This window comes from Gymnodraco acuticeps, unplaced genomic scaffold (genome assembly GCF_902827175.1).
Source record: "Gymnodraco acuticeps unplaced genomic scaffold, fGymAcu1.1, whole genome shotgun sequence".
In the NCBI taxonomy this organism is placed as follows: domain Eukaryota; kingdom Metazoa; phylum Chordata; class Actinopteri; order Perciformes; family Bathydraconidae; genus Gymnodraco; species Gymnodraco acuticeps.
The window spans coordinates 1,014,311-1,031,156 of record NW_022991064.1 but is presented as its reverse complement, the minus strand read 5'-3'; the positions used below and the strand labels follow the sequence as shown (position 1 = coordinate 1,031,156).

General features: G+C 43.8%; 1 protein-coding gene across 2 annotated transcripts in view; it reads left to right on the top strand.

Annotated features, from left to right (window-relative positions):
• Window positions 1-16,846, top strand: part of LOC117559933 (complement C3-like) — a 48,264-nt gene that overhangs the window by 11,687 nt on the left and 19,731 nt on the right. For both annotated transcript variants that reach the window (XM_034236660.1, XM_034236661.1), the window contains 16 exons: window positions 672-754; window positions 974-1,061; window positions 1,251-1,353; window positions 1,689-1,809; window positions 2,061-2,176; window positions 8,698-8,838; window positions 9,137-9,236; window positions 11,165-11,259; window positions 11,388-11,579; window positions 11,714-11,869; window positions 12,024-12,153; window positions 12,954-13,022; window positions 13,746-13,863; window positions 13,973-14,061; window positions 14,149-14,288; window positions 15,037-15,249. In XM_034236660.1, the coding sequence (XP_034092551.1) occupies window positions 672-754; window positions 974-1,061; window positions 1,251-1,353; window positions 1,689-1,809; window positions 2,061-2,176; window positions 8,698-8,838; window positions 9,137-9,236; window positions 11,165-11,259; window positions 11,388-11,579; window positions 11,714-11,869; window positions 12,024-12,153; window positions 12,954-13,022; window positions 13,746-13,863; window positions 13,973-14,061; window positions 14,149-14,288; window positions 15,037-15,249 (1,954 nt within the window). The remainder of the gene's footprint in view (window positions 1-671; window positions 755-973; window positions 1,062-1,250; window positions 1,354-1,688; window positions 1,810-2,060; window positions 2,177-8,697; window positions 8,839-9,136; window positions 9,237-11,164; window positions 11,260-11,387; window positions 11,580-11,713; window positions 11,870-12,023; window positions 12,154-12,953; window positions 13,023-13,745; window positions 13,864-13,972; window positions 14,062-14,148; window positions 14,289-15,036; window positions 15,250-16,846) is intronic.

Below are 16,846 nucleotides of genomic sequence, written 5' to 3'. Positions count from 1 at the left end.
TTTAGGACTTGACTTGACTTGAACTGGCCCATCCTGACTTGAGACTTGACTTGGACTTGCAAAACAATGACTTGAGACTTGACTCGGACTTGAGCGCAAAGACTTGAGACTTGACTCGGACTTGCAAAACAATGACTTGGTCCCACCTCTGCCATTTACTATCGAGGTGAATTTAGCAGCGAGATGATATGATGTTGCACGACCGGTAACCAAACTGCTGTGACGTATTTCCTGTATTTTTGAAGTATTGATTACAGCGTTTAGAATGTGTTAAATAAAAAGTCATGAAAGAGTTAAGGAGGAGAAAAGGCGTGTTTAGATATATATTGAATGTACAATGTCTGTATCCTCCGATATGCATAACAAACGGACATTGAAACGTGGTGAGCCGGCAGAGGATATATAAACAGCGAGACCTAAGGGGTTCGGTCTCTTTTCTCTGCTAGCGAGAGCCAGAGACAGCTGCTTTTCTGTCGAACAATATCCTGTTTGTGACTTTACCACGCTTTTTATTAATTAAAGTACCAATTTTGAAACAATCTCAGAGACTCCATTTAGTCTCCTTTTTAAGCTTCTCTTTCCTGGACGCGAGAATAACCAACACAGTTAACAGTTGTCACTTCTCTAAATGTGTATTTAAACATTGTGTGTTTGTGTGTTTCTATGTTTAGTCTCGGACTGTGGAAGATCGTCACGAAGTTCCGTAGCAACCCACAGCAGAGCTTTCAAGCAGAGTTTGAGGTCAAAGAATATGGTGATTCTCCCATTACAGTTACATCTAACACTGCACTGTAACTCTTGGCATTTTAATGACTGTTTTTAAATGCCATTTTATAATTGTTTTCCGCTACACTATTTCTTAATGCTCTTAATGTTTTTCATTTTTGTAAAGAACTTGACTTGCCTTTTGTTGAAAGGTGCTATATATCTTGCCTTGGATTTAATCGGTAAAACCATAAATATCATTTTTCAGTGCTTCCCCGTATTGAAGTTAAACTGAATCCTACGAACCCTTTCTTCTACGTGGACGACCAAGAACTCACAGTCAACATTAAAGCCACGTAAGAGAAAGTTGTTGTTTTGTGGCTTTAGAGACTGTTTGATTGGTGGATTGATTGTAGGAATGAATGCAGGTTGCTGTTTAGAGGTTTGGTTGACGCTCTTGCTCTTTTAGTTTCTTTAACCATTTGTTTTTACTTTGTTTAAAATTACTCTGTTTTGATTTATACTATTCCGTCTCTTTGATTTAGGTATTTGTTTGGTCAAGAGGTGAATGGGATGGCCTACGTTGTGTTTGGGGTCATACAAGATGGTCAAAAGAGGAGCTTTCCCAGTTCTCTTCAGAGAGTGCAGGTGAGCACATTCTACACTTACTGTATTTTACAGTAAGAGTCTAATACTCACAAAATGTGTAGTATTTTTCCTCCAACTCCAAGATCTGCAGTTAATTCACTTAATATGTTGCATTCACAGATATTATGTATTCAGCGTGTTGAAAATGTACCACAATGGCAAAAATGGTGGTGACAAAACACATTATTTTGATGTTTTAATTGAGAGACCCTTAGCAGCAGGAAATTGCATTTTCTACGTTGAAACCCAGAATTTACAAGTTCAGTAAAGTACTATCAACTGTTCACTGTAACACTATACTACATTTTACACCTTTTTGAACTATGTTACATTAGATTGAGAGAGGTGTTGGAGCTGTCACGCTGAGGAGAGAGCACATCACAACGACCTTCGGAAACATTGAAGAACTGGTGACGAAATCCATATTTGTAGCTGTCAGTGTGCTAACGGAGAACGGTAAGAAAAAGACTAAGACTATTCCCAAATAAGACGGACACAGTTGGAAAACATAAATATATAAAGATAGGATACGTTTTTTTATTTATATTTGAGTGTTGTACGTCTTTTAAAAAATGTACCTTGAGTCTCTATAATAAACCTGATGATGTATCCACTTGAAAGTGACCACATTGAAAGATATAATTACATTATAAACAAAATAATCTTTAATCTGTTTTGATTTGATTTGTTTCTGCATCTATTAACAGGTGCTGAAATGGTGGAGGCAGAGTTGAGAAATATTCAGATTGTCAAATCACCTTACACCATCCACTTCAAGAAAACTCCCAAATATTTTAAACCAAGAATGACCTTCGAAGTTGTGGTAAAGTACTTTGCATTAACTTTATAAAGTACTATAAAAAAGTACATTATAATAACACAAGCAAAAGTATGGCTATATCTCTAATGTATTAAGAACTGCCATCACGTCTCTGGCAAACTTCTTGCCTTTTTCAAAAGCCTCGTCGATAGGTAAAAGCCCCGGTGCCTTTACAGCTGGCTTTGGATTCGCCGCTAGTTTAGCAGCGCAGGCGTCTTCCTACGCTTTTAACACACCATCGTAGCGATGGCGATGTTTCAGGTGACTTATCAGGTTGGAAGTATTATAGCTCGTTGCCTTTTTCCCTCCTCGTGGAACTTCTGCATTGCATTTGTTAATACAAATAGCAAGCGAACTATCTAACTCTGAAACTTTGAAATAGTCCCATACTACCGGCGACATGTTTGTTTACTGTCCTGGCTTCACGGCCGCACACCATTTACGTCACAGCCAGGCATGAGTTAGGGAGCGCTGGATTTGTGAAAAACTCCCCTCTTCCTTTAAACCACTAATACCACAGTACTGGCAAAACGGGAGGAGCCGAGTGAAAAACAAGCACCCCTCATCCCAATCCACCCACACCGCAGTATTTTTTTCTTTTTTTTTACCCAAAATATATATTTTATATTATCGGGGCTATTAATACTGTTATCGGGTTTATCGGGATGACGTCATCATTCCTAATATCGGACCGATAATTATCGGGCCGATAATTATCGTGCACCACTAGTTCAAATGGGTACTTTGATTAAGTAACGTGGTTTTGAAACAAACAGTGCAATTCAGGAACACAGCGCCATGTTCGTTGGGGGAAGCAGAGAGGGCGAGAAAACTGAGGTTACCTACAGTACTGTAACCCCAGCTTCTATGAGTAAATGGCGCAGCCCTCTAAGGCTATCGCTATTGGGTAATCCCCCTGCGCCCCCGCGCAGCACTGACAACTTTTAGTCCACGCCCACCCGCAAGGTGGGCCCCACCCTCGGGCCTCCTTCCGGTATAAATAAGAAGGAGGCCCGGCAATCTGCTCCCATACAAAATAACTTTTCTTCAGCTATTCGTAGAGCCAGTGGGGCCCAGCACTTAGAGGGCTGCGCCATTTACTCATAGAAGCTGGGGTTACAGTAGGTAACCTCAGTTCTATTTCGTATATGGCTTCGCCCTCTAAGGCTATCGCTATTGGGTTAAGGGCGAAGCATGATGTAGTCTGCGCCCCACTGGGTCCGCCCAGCACTAGAAGCACAGACACACCTGCTCAATAACACCCCCTGCCTGTTGTGCCATGGGTAATGGCGCATCACCGTCCCTGGAACATAGCAAAACATGCCTATCTTCCCGACGGGGTGAAGGCTGGGAACAATACATACCGGCCGCTGTGAGAAAGTAAAGATGAAGGTCCCACCTTGTCCAGCGATCATAGAGGGGGAACAGCAGCTCTCTGCGTGTCAGACAGGTAGGAGAGCGCACAGCTGGATCCCTGACGTCACTCACTCTGACCAGGCACTCCGTACAAAGTGTGTCAGAGGAAAAAGGAACATCCCTCCTATAAGAGGGAAAAAGGGCCGCTCTCCGCGTGCCGAGAGGCCGGAGAGAGGCACACAGCTGGCTCCCTGACGTCACTCACTCCGACAGGACACCCAGTACAGGGTGTGTCAGAGAGGAATGGGAGACATCTCTCAAATAAAAATGAATAAATGAACAGGGGGAAGACCAAGATGCAGCAGTGCAAATGTCTTCCACTGACATTCCTCCGTGCAAAGCCGTGGAGGAGGAAATTCCTCTGGTGGAGTGCGCTTTGATGTTCTCCGGGGGCTCCACCCCAGAGGAGACATATGCCTGTGACACAGCTTCACACAGCCAGTGTGAGGCTGTTGTGTAGACAGAGGTTGCCCGATCGAGCGCTCTCTATAATGCACAAACAGGCGCTGAGAACGGCGCCAGGCCGCCGTGCTCGCCACATAGCAAGACAGCGCGCGCACAGGACGGAGGAGATGAGACGTGGCTTCTTCCTCCGACCTGTAAGGAGGGGGGAATAAGCCAGCCAGGGTGATCACTCTTGACCTAAAAGAGTTGTGATGACCTTAGGCATGAAGCCGGGTTAGGGCGTAAAACAGCTGAACTGCCATCTCCTTGGATCCGGAGATATGACGGAGCCACAGAGAGAGCAGACAAATCACTCACCCTTTTCGCTGATCGAGCCAAAAGCAGTACTACTTTGGCTGATAACAGTTTAAGGGGAACCTGATCAGGATCAAATGGGGCTTTGCTTTAGTGCGGGTAACACCAAAGCCAAATCCCACTGAGGCGCCAGTGTGCGTGACACAGGTCTGAGTCTCCATACTCCTCGCATACAACGGCTGCTGCGCTCTGCGAGCGCCTCTGTTAATTTCGCCGGGAATATACATTGCTCTGATGGAGAGCAACGTGTGTGCGCGCCCAGAACAGCAGCCGCCTGGCTGCAGTTCAGAAGCTACGCAGATCGTACTCCTCCCTGGCGATTGAGGTATCTGCTTCCATAGCCGTGGCCTGTTGTCTGTGCAAATCAACACATGTTTGATTGTACAGCAACGGGGCGACTCCCCCGTTCTTTTCCGAGATTTAGAAAAATAGCGGGGGTAAAAACCGCGCAAGACACTGTTCCTGGGATGACAGGAGTGTTTCTTGTATCCCATGGAACTGCTGGGGGGAGAGACGTAATGGTCATCATGGTGACGAGCCACGCCATCGCCGCCGCTGCCCGTGAGGCAAAAGGGCTGCGAGGGAGTTTCCACATGCTGCATTTCACTCCGTCTCTCATCATGAGGCGCGTACACGCCCAGGGGATGAGAGGTGTGTCTATGCTGTCCACACGAGGCGTTATAACAGTGCTCGTGGATTTATTATGACCGTGTGTAGGAGGCATATCTGGGACAGAGGAATGCCGCGAGCTCTGCAGTTTATAAACCAATAGGTTAAAAACAGCAGGCTTCTGCAATCAATCAATCAATCAATGTTTATTTATACAGCCCAATATCACAAATGTTACATTTGTCTAACGGACCAGCAGCGTGCGTTGACGCTTGGAGGTGGGCGTATCTGAAGCTTGGGGATTTTTTGCGAGCAACGCAACCAACAACCAATCACATGAATCTCCCGCCCCCGACGTACAAAGCAATAGCAATGTTAAAACGAAGTAAACTGGATATAAAATCCCCAAACAGGCGAAAACCTACCAGTTTCACCCACTGTCTCTGCCACCTCCCTCCATGCCTCGCTCCTCCGGTTTGTATCCCGGTAGATGAACAGAGACTGATCATACAGCACCGGGTGATTCACTACCGCTATAATGAATTTTCCCTCCATTTTCTGGAATATGAGGAAATGACCTGCGTCGTCTCTTCCAGCATACACGCGGTTTGATTGGCTAGCGCTTGTACTGGCAGATTTGCATAAACGGGATTTCATTGGCTGTCGAGGCGTCAAAAGTTGAACATTGCTCAACTTTTGAAACCAGCAACGCTCCACGTCGCTTCCCAAAATGCAGTTCGGCTAAAAGTGACGTCACCCCATTCAAAGTGAATGGGCAGAAGCGTTGGAAGCTTCAACGCACGCCGCTGTGTGGACGGGCCGTCAGTGGTCTTCACAGTGTGTACAGAATATCAGTATGACAATACGACACCCTCTGTCCTTAGACCCTCACATCGTACAAGGAAAAACTTCCGGAGAAAACCCACAGTTTAAAGGGAAAAATGGGAGAAACCTCAGGGAGAGCAACAGAGGAGGGATCCCCTCTCCCAGACAGACGTGCAATAGATGCCGTGTGTAAATTGAAAAGATAAGCTAATTTCTGCAGCGAATTAACCACCTCTGGAGTGTCCCCCTGTTGGAAGAGACCCAAGGGGATCATCCCGTGACCAGCTGACGCCAACGCCGAGCAGCTGCGTCACGGAGAGGGCTGTGTGGGTTGTGACATGCCGGAGGAGAGCTGTCAGTTCCTCCACTCGCTGCCGCGAGAGCCGTGCTCTGCTGGCTGAGTTTAATTCCACTCCCAGATAAAAGTTTGTCTGAGAGGGAAGAGGACAGCTCTTCTTCCAATTTATTATGAAACCCAGGCTTTGACAGATGCGATACGAGATGTAGGCGAACTGCAGGACGTATCCTCTGCTGATCAGCCTGCTCATCTATCTGTCCATCAGACCCACGCGCTGCCACTCTGATAAAAACTCTGAGAGCGGGCGCACGTGCTCAAGATGTGTTTTTTTGGTCGTCATGGTGACGAGCCACGCCAGAGCCCCTGCCGCCGCTGCCCATGAGGCAACCCAAGGTGTGCTTGGACCGAAAGGGCTGCGCGGGAGCCTCCACACGCTGCGTCTCACTCCGACTCTCATCATGAGGCGCGTACACGCTCAGGGGATGGATGGAGGTGTGTGCAGTGCTGCCCATATGAGGCGTTATAACGGCGCTCATGGGTTTATTAAGGCCGTGTGTACGAGGCGTATCTCGGACAGAGGAATGCCGCGAGCTCTGTAGTTTATTAACCAACAGGTTAAAACCAGGCTTCTGCAGCGAGCCCTGCTGTCTACTAATCAACAGATTAGTGGCAGCTGGCTTAATTACCGGCTCTGCTTCCTCGGAGGCTCTCGCGGAGCAGACCAGGAGCGGGGGAGCCTCACTCCCCTTTGACTCGCCGCCGGGAGACCCTGTCTCTGGGGTGGTGGGGAGCGGAGACGTGGGACGGAGCCCCTGCAGCCGCCGAAGGGCGAGTCTGATGCCGAGGCGGTTGCTGTGGGCGTCTCTCCGCTTGCGGCCTCCTGTGGCCGGCGTGGACGCCGCAGCTGCTGCGGGCGTTGGTGCCGCTGTGGGCGCTCAGCAGGCTGGAGCCAGCTGTACATGCTGGCGAATGCCGTCCGCCTGTTCCGCGGCCGTCTTCATGGACTCCACCATGGCGTGGAACTGGGGTCCAAACAGCCCGTCCGGGCTGATTGGAGCGTCCAGTAGCACTTTTCTGGCCGACTCCGTAACAGACGCCTGCTTCCGCCAGAGGTGGCGCTGGATCTGTGTCACCCACGCGGAAATCCTCGCCTGGGAGACAGCAACGGACGCGCACAGAATGAGCACCGTGCTGGCCGCCTTGCTGATTTCCTCTGCCTCGGTGGTGGACCGCTCTACCAGTGTCACCACCGAGTTGGAGAGCAGCGCAATGTTATTCGCCGCCGCGCTGTGGTGACGGAGAGGGGGAAAGCATGTTCGGCCGCCAAGCTGGCACCCTGCTCCGACTCTGTCTCCCCCGTCCGGAGGAGAGGAGGGAGGGGAGAACCGCACGGTGAACCGTGGAGGGAGGCGGGGCAGCAGTTGCTTTTCTTCGGACTCCTGCCCGGCATTCGGCCCCAGGGACACGAGTCCCCGTCCGCGGCTCGTAAGCCTGGACGGGCCAATCGTCCTCCTCGGCCGCAGTAGCAAGAGCGTCCGCTCTCCGCTTCCTGTCGCCCGAGGGGAGACGGGCGCAGTGTGTGCATGCTACCTGCTGGTACGTGTGCTCTGACCCCAGGCAGGATTCGCATACTGCTTTTATCTCTGCTGGTCATAACTCATTATGAACCCAGAGCCACATGAGGGACAATCGCGGACGCAGTTGTTGCTCATGATGATTCTCAATTGCTGTGCTTCAGTAACTGTGCTGGTTTGCTGAAGAAAAGAGGGAGCAGATTGCCGGGCCTCCTTCCTATTTATACCGGAAGGAGGCCTGAGGGTGGGGCCCACCTTGCGGGTGGGCGTGGACTACAAGTTTTCAGTGCTGCGCGGGGGCGCAGGGGGATTACCCAATAGCGATAGCCTTAGAGGGCGAAGCCATATACGAAATAGAACTCAGTCTTCTCTGTGTGTATCTGTTCCCTGGCTCCTCCTCTCAATGGCGGGCGGCTCTGACGAAAGCGGGTCCTCCCGCCACATGTTCTTCAGTGTCCGATATCGCGTAAATCAGAGGATTTAGACGTTGTGTGTTCATTGTATAACTCCACACGCCTTTTCTCCTCACACACTCATTCATGACTTTTTATTTAATGCATTTTAACGGCTGTAATCATTGTTAACGTAAAACCGGAAGTGACGTCATTGTTGACAACGGAGACGCCTTTCAATAAAGCTTTTCAAAATAAACTGTACATTCATTTAGCAACAACGTTAGCCACGAGCCAATGCTAACCGGAAATTAAATTGGTTTTAAGCTTAGAGTATGTTTAAACTAAGTTACGTCATTCAACATTGATTTTAATTTCTTACATTGTGAAACCTATACTTTACTTCTATCTTGCTATATTATATGACAATAACAGACCATAGCAATTTTTCTGTCATGGATTTTAATTATGATTCCAGAGAAATTGAGAAATGTACCCGTTAAGCTTTGTTTCACCATAAACGATCTAAGTCATAATATTTAGTGAACAGAGCAAGTTATTAAGACTGAGTTTTGACCTTTATAAGATGTGGTCTATTAAGACAGTAAAACATATTTCTGATTGTTGAACTGTTTGTGTCGGTGTTGGCAGGTCGAAGTTGTGAATCCTGACAACACTCCGGCACAAGGTGTTGCTGTTGTGGTTGAACCAGGCACCGTGAATGGCTTCACCGCAAACAATGGCATGGCAAGGCTAACAATCAATACAAGGGACCCACAACTAACGATCACTGTAAGTCTCTTAAAAATTCATACAGGCACCACAGGCCACTTTTCAAATGTAAGCTTTTAACATTTTTGAAATTCATTTTTTAAGGTGAATTCAAGCAGAGCTATCAGCAGATGTTTTTGTTTCTTTATAGCTCATTGCTTTACTTCCGCTTCTTGCACATTTAATTGGCAGTATGTAAATGGTGAAGCTTATCTTCATCGTACTGTAACCAGGATAAAGATGGAATAGGAAAGACTCATGACTTTTTAAGTAATATTTATTTAACCATGTGTATGCTTATGTGTTTCTTTAATTTCAGGCAAAGACGAATGATCCTCGTATTTCCTCGAACAGACAAGCATCAGCCACCATGAGAGCTCTCCCATATATTACCGAAAGCAACAACTATATCCACATAGGTAAGAGACCAGGGTTGGGAAACTATTTATTATTTTTTTTTTTTTAATCACGGTTTGATTCTAAATTGATCCTCAATTAACTGCATGGAGGTGCTAATTTAGAAATAGACTCCAATCAGCCTTTCGCTTATTATGGCTGTTTGGCAAATTATGGTGTGAAAGTAGAGTGAAGCGTGTATGAAATTATTGGGTTTTATTATTAATGAAATTATTTAAAGTTTAGGTTGGGGATGCTTTGGACGGTATTGAGCCAAATAGCTATAACATAATTTGTCTGGAAAAAACATGCTCTTCCTACATTTTTCACTTTTATATAATAAATTAATCTACGACTCTCTTGCTCTAGAACAGGGGTGGGGAACCTTTTTCCTCTCAAGGGCCATTTCAATTTTTTCAACATCCTCCGAGGGCCGTACAAATGATTGACCTCTGCTTAAAAATACTAAAATCACAACCCATTCATTTCTTCTTTCTTTCATGCTGTGCAAAGAAAAAGCAACCTCTTAATCCAGATATTTTACCATGACTCGCGCATGCATGCACGTGCACGGTTGTGGCATGACCACCAAAACAAAAAGATATGGACACAAGATGTGTGCAAAAGTATTTAGTTTCCTATCCAAGATTTTTTTTTAAATGTTGAAGTTAAAAGCATCAATCTGGTGCACTTTGAGAGCAACATTAAGAGATCTATGGATACATCTCTCAACACCCAAATGAAACATACCTACTTTTTCTTTATGGATATTTTACAAATCACTCTCCTTTCAAACTGTATTCTTGTTTATTAATAACAACTTTTTTTTTACTGTCATATAGTATTTTATACCTGTTTACTTTATTCTCTTATTTTTTTATAACTATAATGATCATATAAAGATGTGCCTTTACCTCACTGGTTGTCAGTGGCGGTTCTAGACCAATTTGACTGGGGGGCCACTGGGGGGCCAGTTATTTTCTGAGGGGGGCACAATAAATGCAGGACGAAAAAGAGAACTAGACAGTATGAAGTAATTGCGCATAAGAAAACAATGCAATACAGTTATTGGTATTTGTTTCAGTACACTTATTTATTTCAGATAGATCTTATAGTTATTACTGTTAGCTTCAGCTTAAGTTATAGTGCAATGTTTGCACTCACACCATATAAAAATAAAGACAATGAACAGTTACATCTCTACTTTACATAAGGGTGTCTGCACAATCTCACATTACAGCAACAAAATCCTGCGGTGTTTGCCAAACCGAGTACCAGAAAATATACATTTAAAAAAAAGAAAATTGTCATTGTTAGGGGGGCCACAGGGGTCAGTGTTAGGGGGACACTGGCCCCCCCTGCCCCCCCTAGAACCGCCCCTGCTGGTTGTAGAAAAAGCTTCTTATATTCGTTAGCATAGCTAGCTAACCAGATGCTAATAACAACAAAGCTATTGACTGTATGATCAGTATGCCAGATGAACAGATCGCCACTGGGCTTTCAACTAAAGACACAGACACGCAAAAACTGCGGCATGTGTACGGCTCCTTATCTGAAGTGCCGAGCCACGTTCTGGTGCTCTCCGTCAGAACTGCACCCCTGTCAGACGAGACATATATACCACATGATGACACGTTAGGCTTGTGTTGTGTTCATGGACCCTGACCTTGGCCAGGAAAAACAGGCACTCGCTTGTTTCATTTTTTAGCGGTCTAGATTTCTTAATTTTTTTTCTTTTTTGCGTGTGTTTATAAATTACCTCGAGGGCCGTACCAAATTGTCTCGCGGGCCGTATACGGCCCGGGGGCCGGAGGTTCCCCACCCCTGCTCTAGAATAACTGTCCATCAGAAGCAATGTAAAATATCATTGTTTTATGGGGAGAACATGTACTACAATGCTCTACTTTAGAAATACTGTAGATACTACAATCAAAACATGTCATATTTGCAGGTGTGGATTCAGCTGATGTAGAATTAGGAAATAACCTGAAAATCACCTTCAACCTCATCATGCAGGAAAGTCATGACTGTGACATCACATACCTGGTGAGAGATGTTTGAAATCTGTGCATGTGAGCTTATACTACCCTTATTGTTGCGTCCATCAAGTTGTGTAGTGCAGTATACACGCGCATGTGCAATAAGTGCTGATATATAAGTCTGTGTCCCTATAGTTCATGAGCAGAGGTCAGCTGGTGCTAAAAGGCCGATACAAGACAAGAGGTCAAGTGCTGATCTCCCTGATGGTTCTCATTACCAAAGACATGCTGCCATCGTTCCGCATCATAGCCTATTACCACACAAATGAGAATGAAGTGGTATCAGACTCTGTTTGGGTGGATGTAAAAGACTCCTGCATGGGCTCGGTGAGACACGCAATACAAAACATACACATCTGATTTATTTATTACTGTATTCTTCTGACATTTTTTAATGTAAGCAACTGGTTCAACAAATCCAAACCGTATGTGTCATTCATTGACCTCACCTTCACATTTAGCTGAAGCTGGAACCATCGAGACCCGCTCCATCCTACGAGCCTCGCAAGATGTTTGGTCTGAAGGTTACAGGAGACCCAGGGGCCATAGTGGGACTGGTGGCAGTGGACAAAGGCGTCTATGTCCTTAACAACAAGCACCGCCTCACACAGAAAAGGGCAATTTATTTATATCATATTTTTCTTGCATTCATTGCACGAATACATTTCTAATGACATATCAGAATTGTAATGTGAGTTTCCAGATCTGTCTACCTCTTGCCTTTGAGTCTTATTTATTTATTTGTGTGTGAATGACTTTCACTATGCTCAGGTGTGGGATGTTGTAGAGAAGTACGACACAGGTTGCACACCAGGTGGAGGGAAGAACGGTATGAGTGTGTTCTACGACGCAGGGCTGCTGTTTGAGTCCAACACGGCTTCTGGGACTCCCTACAGACAAGGTGACACTACTTTACTCTCCCCTTCCCTGAACATAGTTTTAGGCTACAATAGTATACAAATGAATCTCTAAGAAGAAAGGTGAGCACATAGACCTTTATTTATCACCATCAGTCAAAGGCTGAGCATATTCGGTTCAGGGTCTTTTTACGGCTCCCTTTTATGGTCATGCAGATTGTTTTGGTCTCTCTAAATGGTTTGTTGCTGTTTATATATTTTGTAAATATTTTAGTGCTAGAAAAATATTGTATGCTAGAAAAACGACAGATACTTTAAATATGGAATAAAAAAACTAGAAATGTCAGATACTTCCTGGGGTATTTGTTTGTAGGACAAGTGTCTTCAGCTGAACTGTCCTTGTTATTAGTCAGTTTTAAAAACCACCTTTAGCACTTGTAATATAAAAAAGCATTTATATAATAACAATTACACGAATGAAACGTTTAATGATATGTCGTTTTTTATAGTTTTTTATATTAATAATTTGACCATCAATGTTTCTTGTAGTTATTTAATTAGCTGGTTTTACTGCGCTGTTAGGGTACAGTTTTATTATTATGCTACTGTGTTTGTTGTATCGTTATATCTCTGGCACAACAATTTCCTTCGGGATGAATATAATCCTATCCTATTTTATCTTATCTTATACCAAATTTGCTGACCCCCACACCCTGTTCACGTTTCCTACCAGAGAAATCACCTCCCTCTGTTTTTAAAAGTTCCATAACAATTATACAATGCTTAAAGTAGGTTAAATATGGTTGAGTTCTGGAAAAGATTTTGTCTCTGTTGCTTATTTCAGAATTGAAATGTCCGGCACCGAGCAGAAGGAAACGAGAGACTACAAACATGGATGTCAGAACCAGCTTAAGTAAGAACCAGAACTCTATACCAGGGGTCGGCAACCTTTTTGATATGAAGTGCCATTCAAACATTTTGTTTTGATCAGCGTGCCGACGATCGTGAATTGTCAACGTGGGGGGTGAAAAGCTCAGCCCTCGTGAACTGTCAACAGGAGGGAGGGGAAGCAGTGTGTGGACCTCTTTCTTTCAGCGCAACTTACATGATGCCGTTTAAACACATTTAAATAATTGGTTTAAACGGCATAATAATACGGACGACCATCCGTTCTGTGATTCTCCAGAACACACCGATGGCCAGTCCGCCCCTGTGTAGCATATTATTTTGTTGAGAGATGAGCAAATCGCCACTGGGCTTTCAACTAAAGACACAGCCACGCCAAAACTGCGGCATTTGTACAGCTCCTTATGGGTACTGCAATTTGTGAAGTGCCGGCTCAGCAGCAGTGCTTTCCTTCGTGGTGAACCGATCAGCACTGCACCACGGAGGAAAAGCGGCAGAAAGTCGCCTGGATTTAAAGAGAGCGGGGCTGCGTTGCGTGCATGGCTTCCTTCCTTAAATATTTTTGCACACTTATTCCACTTATTCCTAGTGTGCCACTGGTTACGGTGCCTGGGGTTGCCGACCCCTGGCCTATACAAAGCAATAACCTAATTTCCTGTTATCTTCTGTCTGAGGGGAAACCTTCAGGTCTTAAAAGGAAAACCAATGCATAATTGCCTTAAACCTCTAGGTGAGGAGGATGACAACAGTTACATTGACAGCAATGACATTATTCCTCGCACCAATTTCCCTGAAAGTTGGCTGTGGTCATATATCACACTTCCTACTTGCCCTGGACAAAACCCATGGTAAGTCAACCGACATATACACACAAAAAACACTAACTTCAATAATGACACCACCAAGATTTAAGCCTACACATATCTCTCAAAGATTTAACACCATTCTTTGTTTCAGTGATACCACATCAGTGATTAAACATGTTCCACTGCAAGACTCAATCACCACCTGGCAGTTTATTGGCATTAGTCTTTCAACTACTCACGGTGAGAATTCAGTGACTGAAAGCTGTTTCATTGAGTCATCTAACTTTCTCTATGTAATCCTTTTTTATTGTCCCCCTCATCTTAAAGGAATCTGTGTTGGTGATCCGTTAGAGGTAATTGTCCGGAAGGAATTCTTCATTGATCTCATGCTGCCATACTCTGCTGTCCGGGGAGAGCAGCTGGAAGTTAAGGCAATCCTGCACAACTACAGCCCCGATCCTGCAACTGTAAGTCTGTGTTACATACAGTAAAAGAGGCAAGAGAACATTTTAGACTAAAGGGCAAAATCAACAATAAATATTCAACTGACATAAAAAAGAGAGTGAATGACCTTCCTACTCTAGACTTTGATAAGTGTAATACCTGCTCACATGGTGATTGGCCTGCACCTATTGTTTTCCAACCTAGCTTAGATTAAATTATTTTTACCCCTACTTGCATGAGGAAAGCTTGACATAGCACCCTACGATTGCGTCATGGATGTAAAAAGATAATGACACCCTCTCTATCTAAACAATACTCTAGTAATACAATTATGTAGCTTGGGAAAACAACGATAGGGGCCGTCAAATTCATTTTTCGTGGAATGAAAATCCCCCAGGTGACGCTCTGATGCTGCGTCAATGCTTCTGTCATGTGGAGGTGGACATGGTAAAATCGAATTCATGGATGAATAAAGAGAACTGGATACAGTGTCGGAGGCGGGGCATCGTTGTCTGAACTGGGATGGAAAAACAATAGATGCGGTTCACCTCAGCAGCGGGAAACCTTACTGCAATATTTACAGTGTGCCTTTTATTATCCAGATCAGATTATCCTGTAAAAAACGGTGTAAATCATCAAATGTTAATTAAAATCAAGTATGCATTATCGTTAGCTGACCCAAAAATAAAACTGATGTAATCCTATTATTTCCTCAATAATAGTCTTTGAGCAACTTCACAATCTCCAGTCTATCTTTGTCCTGTTCTCAAGGTGCGGGTTGATCTGATTGAGGAGGATTCTGTGTGCAGTTCGGCTTCAAAGCGTGGAAAGTATCGCCAGGAGGTCCGAATTGGGGCTCAAACTACACGATCTGTGCCCTTCATCATCATTCCCATGAAAGAAGGAGAATTCCGCATTGAGGTCAAAGCTGCTGTTAAAGATTCGTTACTAAATGATGGAATTTGGAAGATGCTGCGGGTGGTGGTAAGAAAAAGACAACCCACTCTCTTCAGTCTGCGTACAAATGACATGACTTTACACATTGGAAATGCCTGCAATAGATACGCAGAAGTCCGATTTTGTGTGCATATGATACGCTAACCATTCCCATTGAGATCTGAGGCCGAGTTTTGCGTGCATATGATACGCCACGTTTCGTGCCTGCACCACTTATTTTTGTCCGGTCGGGTCTTGGTAGACCGGAAGCTGTGTGGTTCATAAAAACATGTTCTTACTCAATACCAAGCCACGATTATTGTTTTTATTTTAAATCGTATAATATCTGACTTTTAGTTACACCTGAACTATGTTGAAGTTATGCAATGAATTAAAAACTTGGGTCACATCTTCCTCAACAGTGCATTACAAGACATCTATCAATATGTGTGTATACCTCCACCATTAAACTGCCATATTCTGCAAATGTCTTATACTATCTACATACATCTTATAAGAGTATAATACATATGTATAATATCAGTTCAAATAAGTGCTTCAACATAGTTAACATTGCTGGAGGTATACACACAATTGATAGATATCTTGTAATGCACTATTGAGGAACCTGCGACCCAAGTTTTTCATTCATTGCATAACTACACCGTAGTTGTGTATAATATGATATGTCAATAAACCTTAGAAAATCTTGAAATCTTGAAAGGGATGTGCAAAATAGTCATTATACACAGTCTTTAATTAACTATTAGTAGAGAATAACGAGTGATGAATATACTTTATAGGGATCCTATTAATATGTAATAATAAAAAAAAAACACTAGGTGTCCCTTTATATCAGCTGTGCACCGTTATGGTGTAAATACAGCCTATCTACCAATTGGATCAAATATAAAAGTCAGCCGAATTAGTGTTGATACTGCAAGGAGACATATGGGGGTAGCAATAAAGATAACACCATTAAACAGTTACACAACATAACAGAAATAATATCGATAGCAGCGTCCCTAGCAACCACCTTGGTAATAATGAACACGTTGTATGTACACAATTTCCTGAAGTAATCTTCGTAATAACTAGCAAACTAAAGATCATGTATATCCACTGCACACATAATCTGAAATAACAACTCATATTTCTCGCATCAAATGACATCAAAACGCATTTTAATGGCCAAACTGACCTTAAAATAGGCATTTTCCACCGAGAATAAAACAAAGGTCGGCCATGTTGTTTTTTTTATGCGGAGAGAAATTTGAAGATCACGTGACACAGCCATTGGAAATTAATGGTGAAAAAAAACATAGGGATCCTACAATTTCAGAGACGTTTTTGTAGAAATACTACATCCCAAGTTGTGGACCAACGTAGTTACTGTATTACACGTTTAGATGTGAGACTGGGTTGACATTTCTTATACTATCTACATACATAAGAGTATAATTAATGTGTATAATATCAGTTAAAATAAGTGCTTCAACATAGGCAGGAAAGCAATATATTAGACGTTAAGTACTTTGTCAGGCTTAATATTTATGTGTAGATACCCCAAAAGCTTTTTTCTTATTTAAAAGAAGACCTTAACCTAAAGTATTCTTTAATGTGTTAATAAAGGTTAATTAGTTTG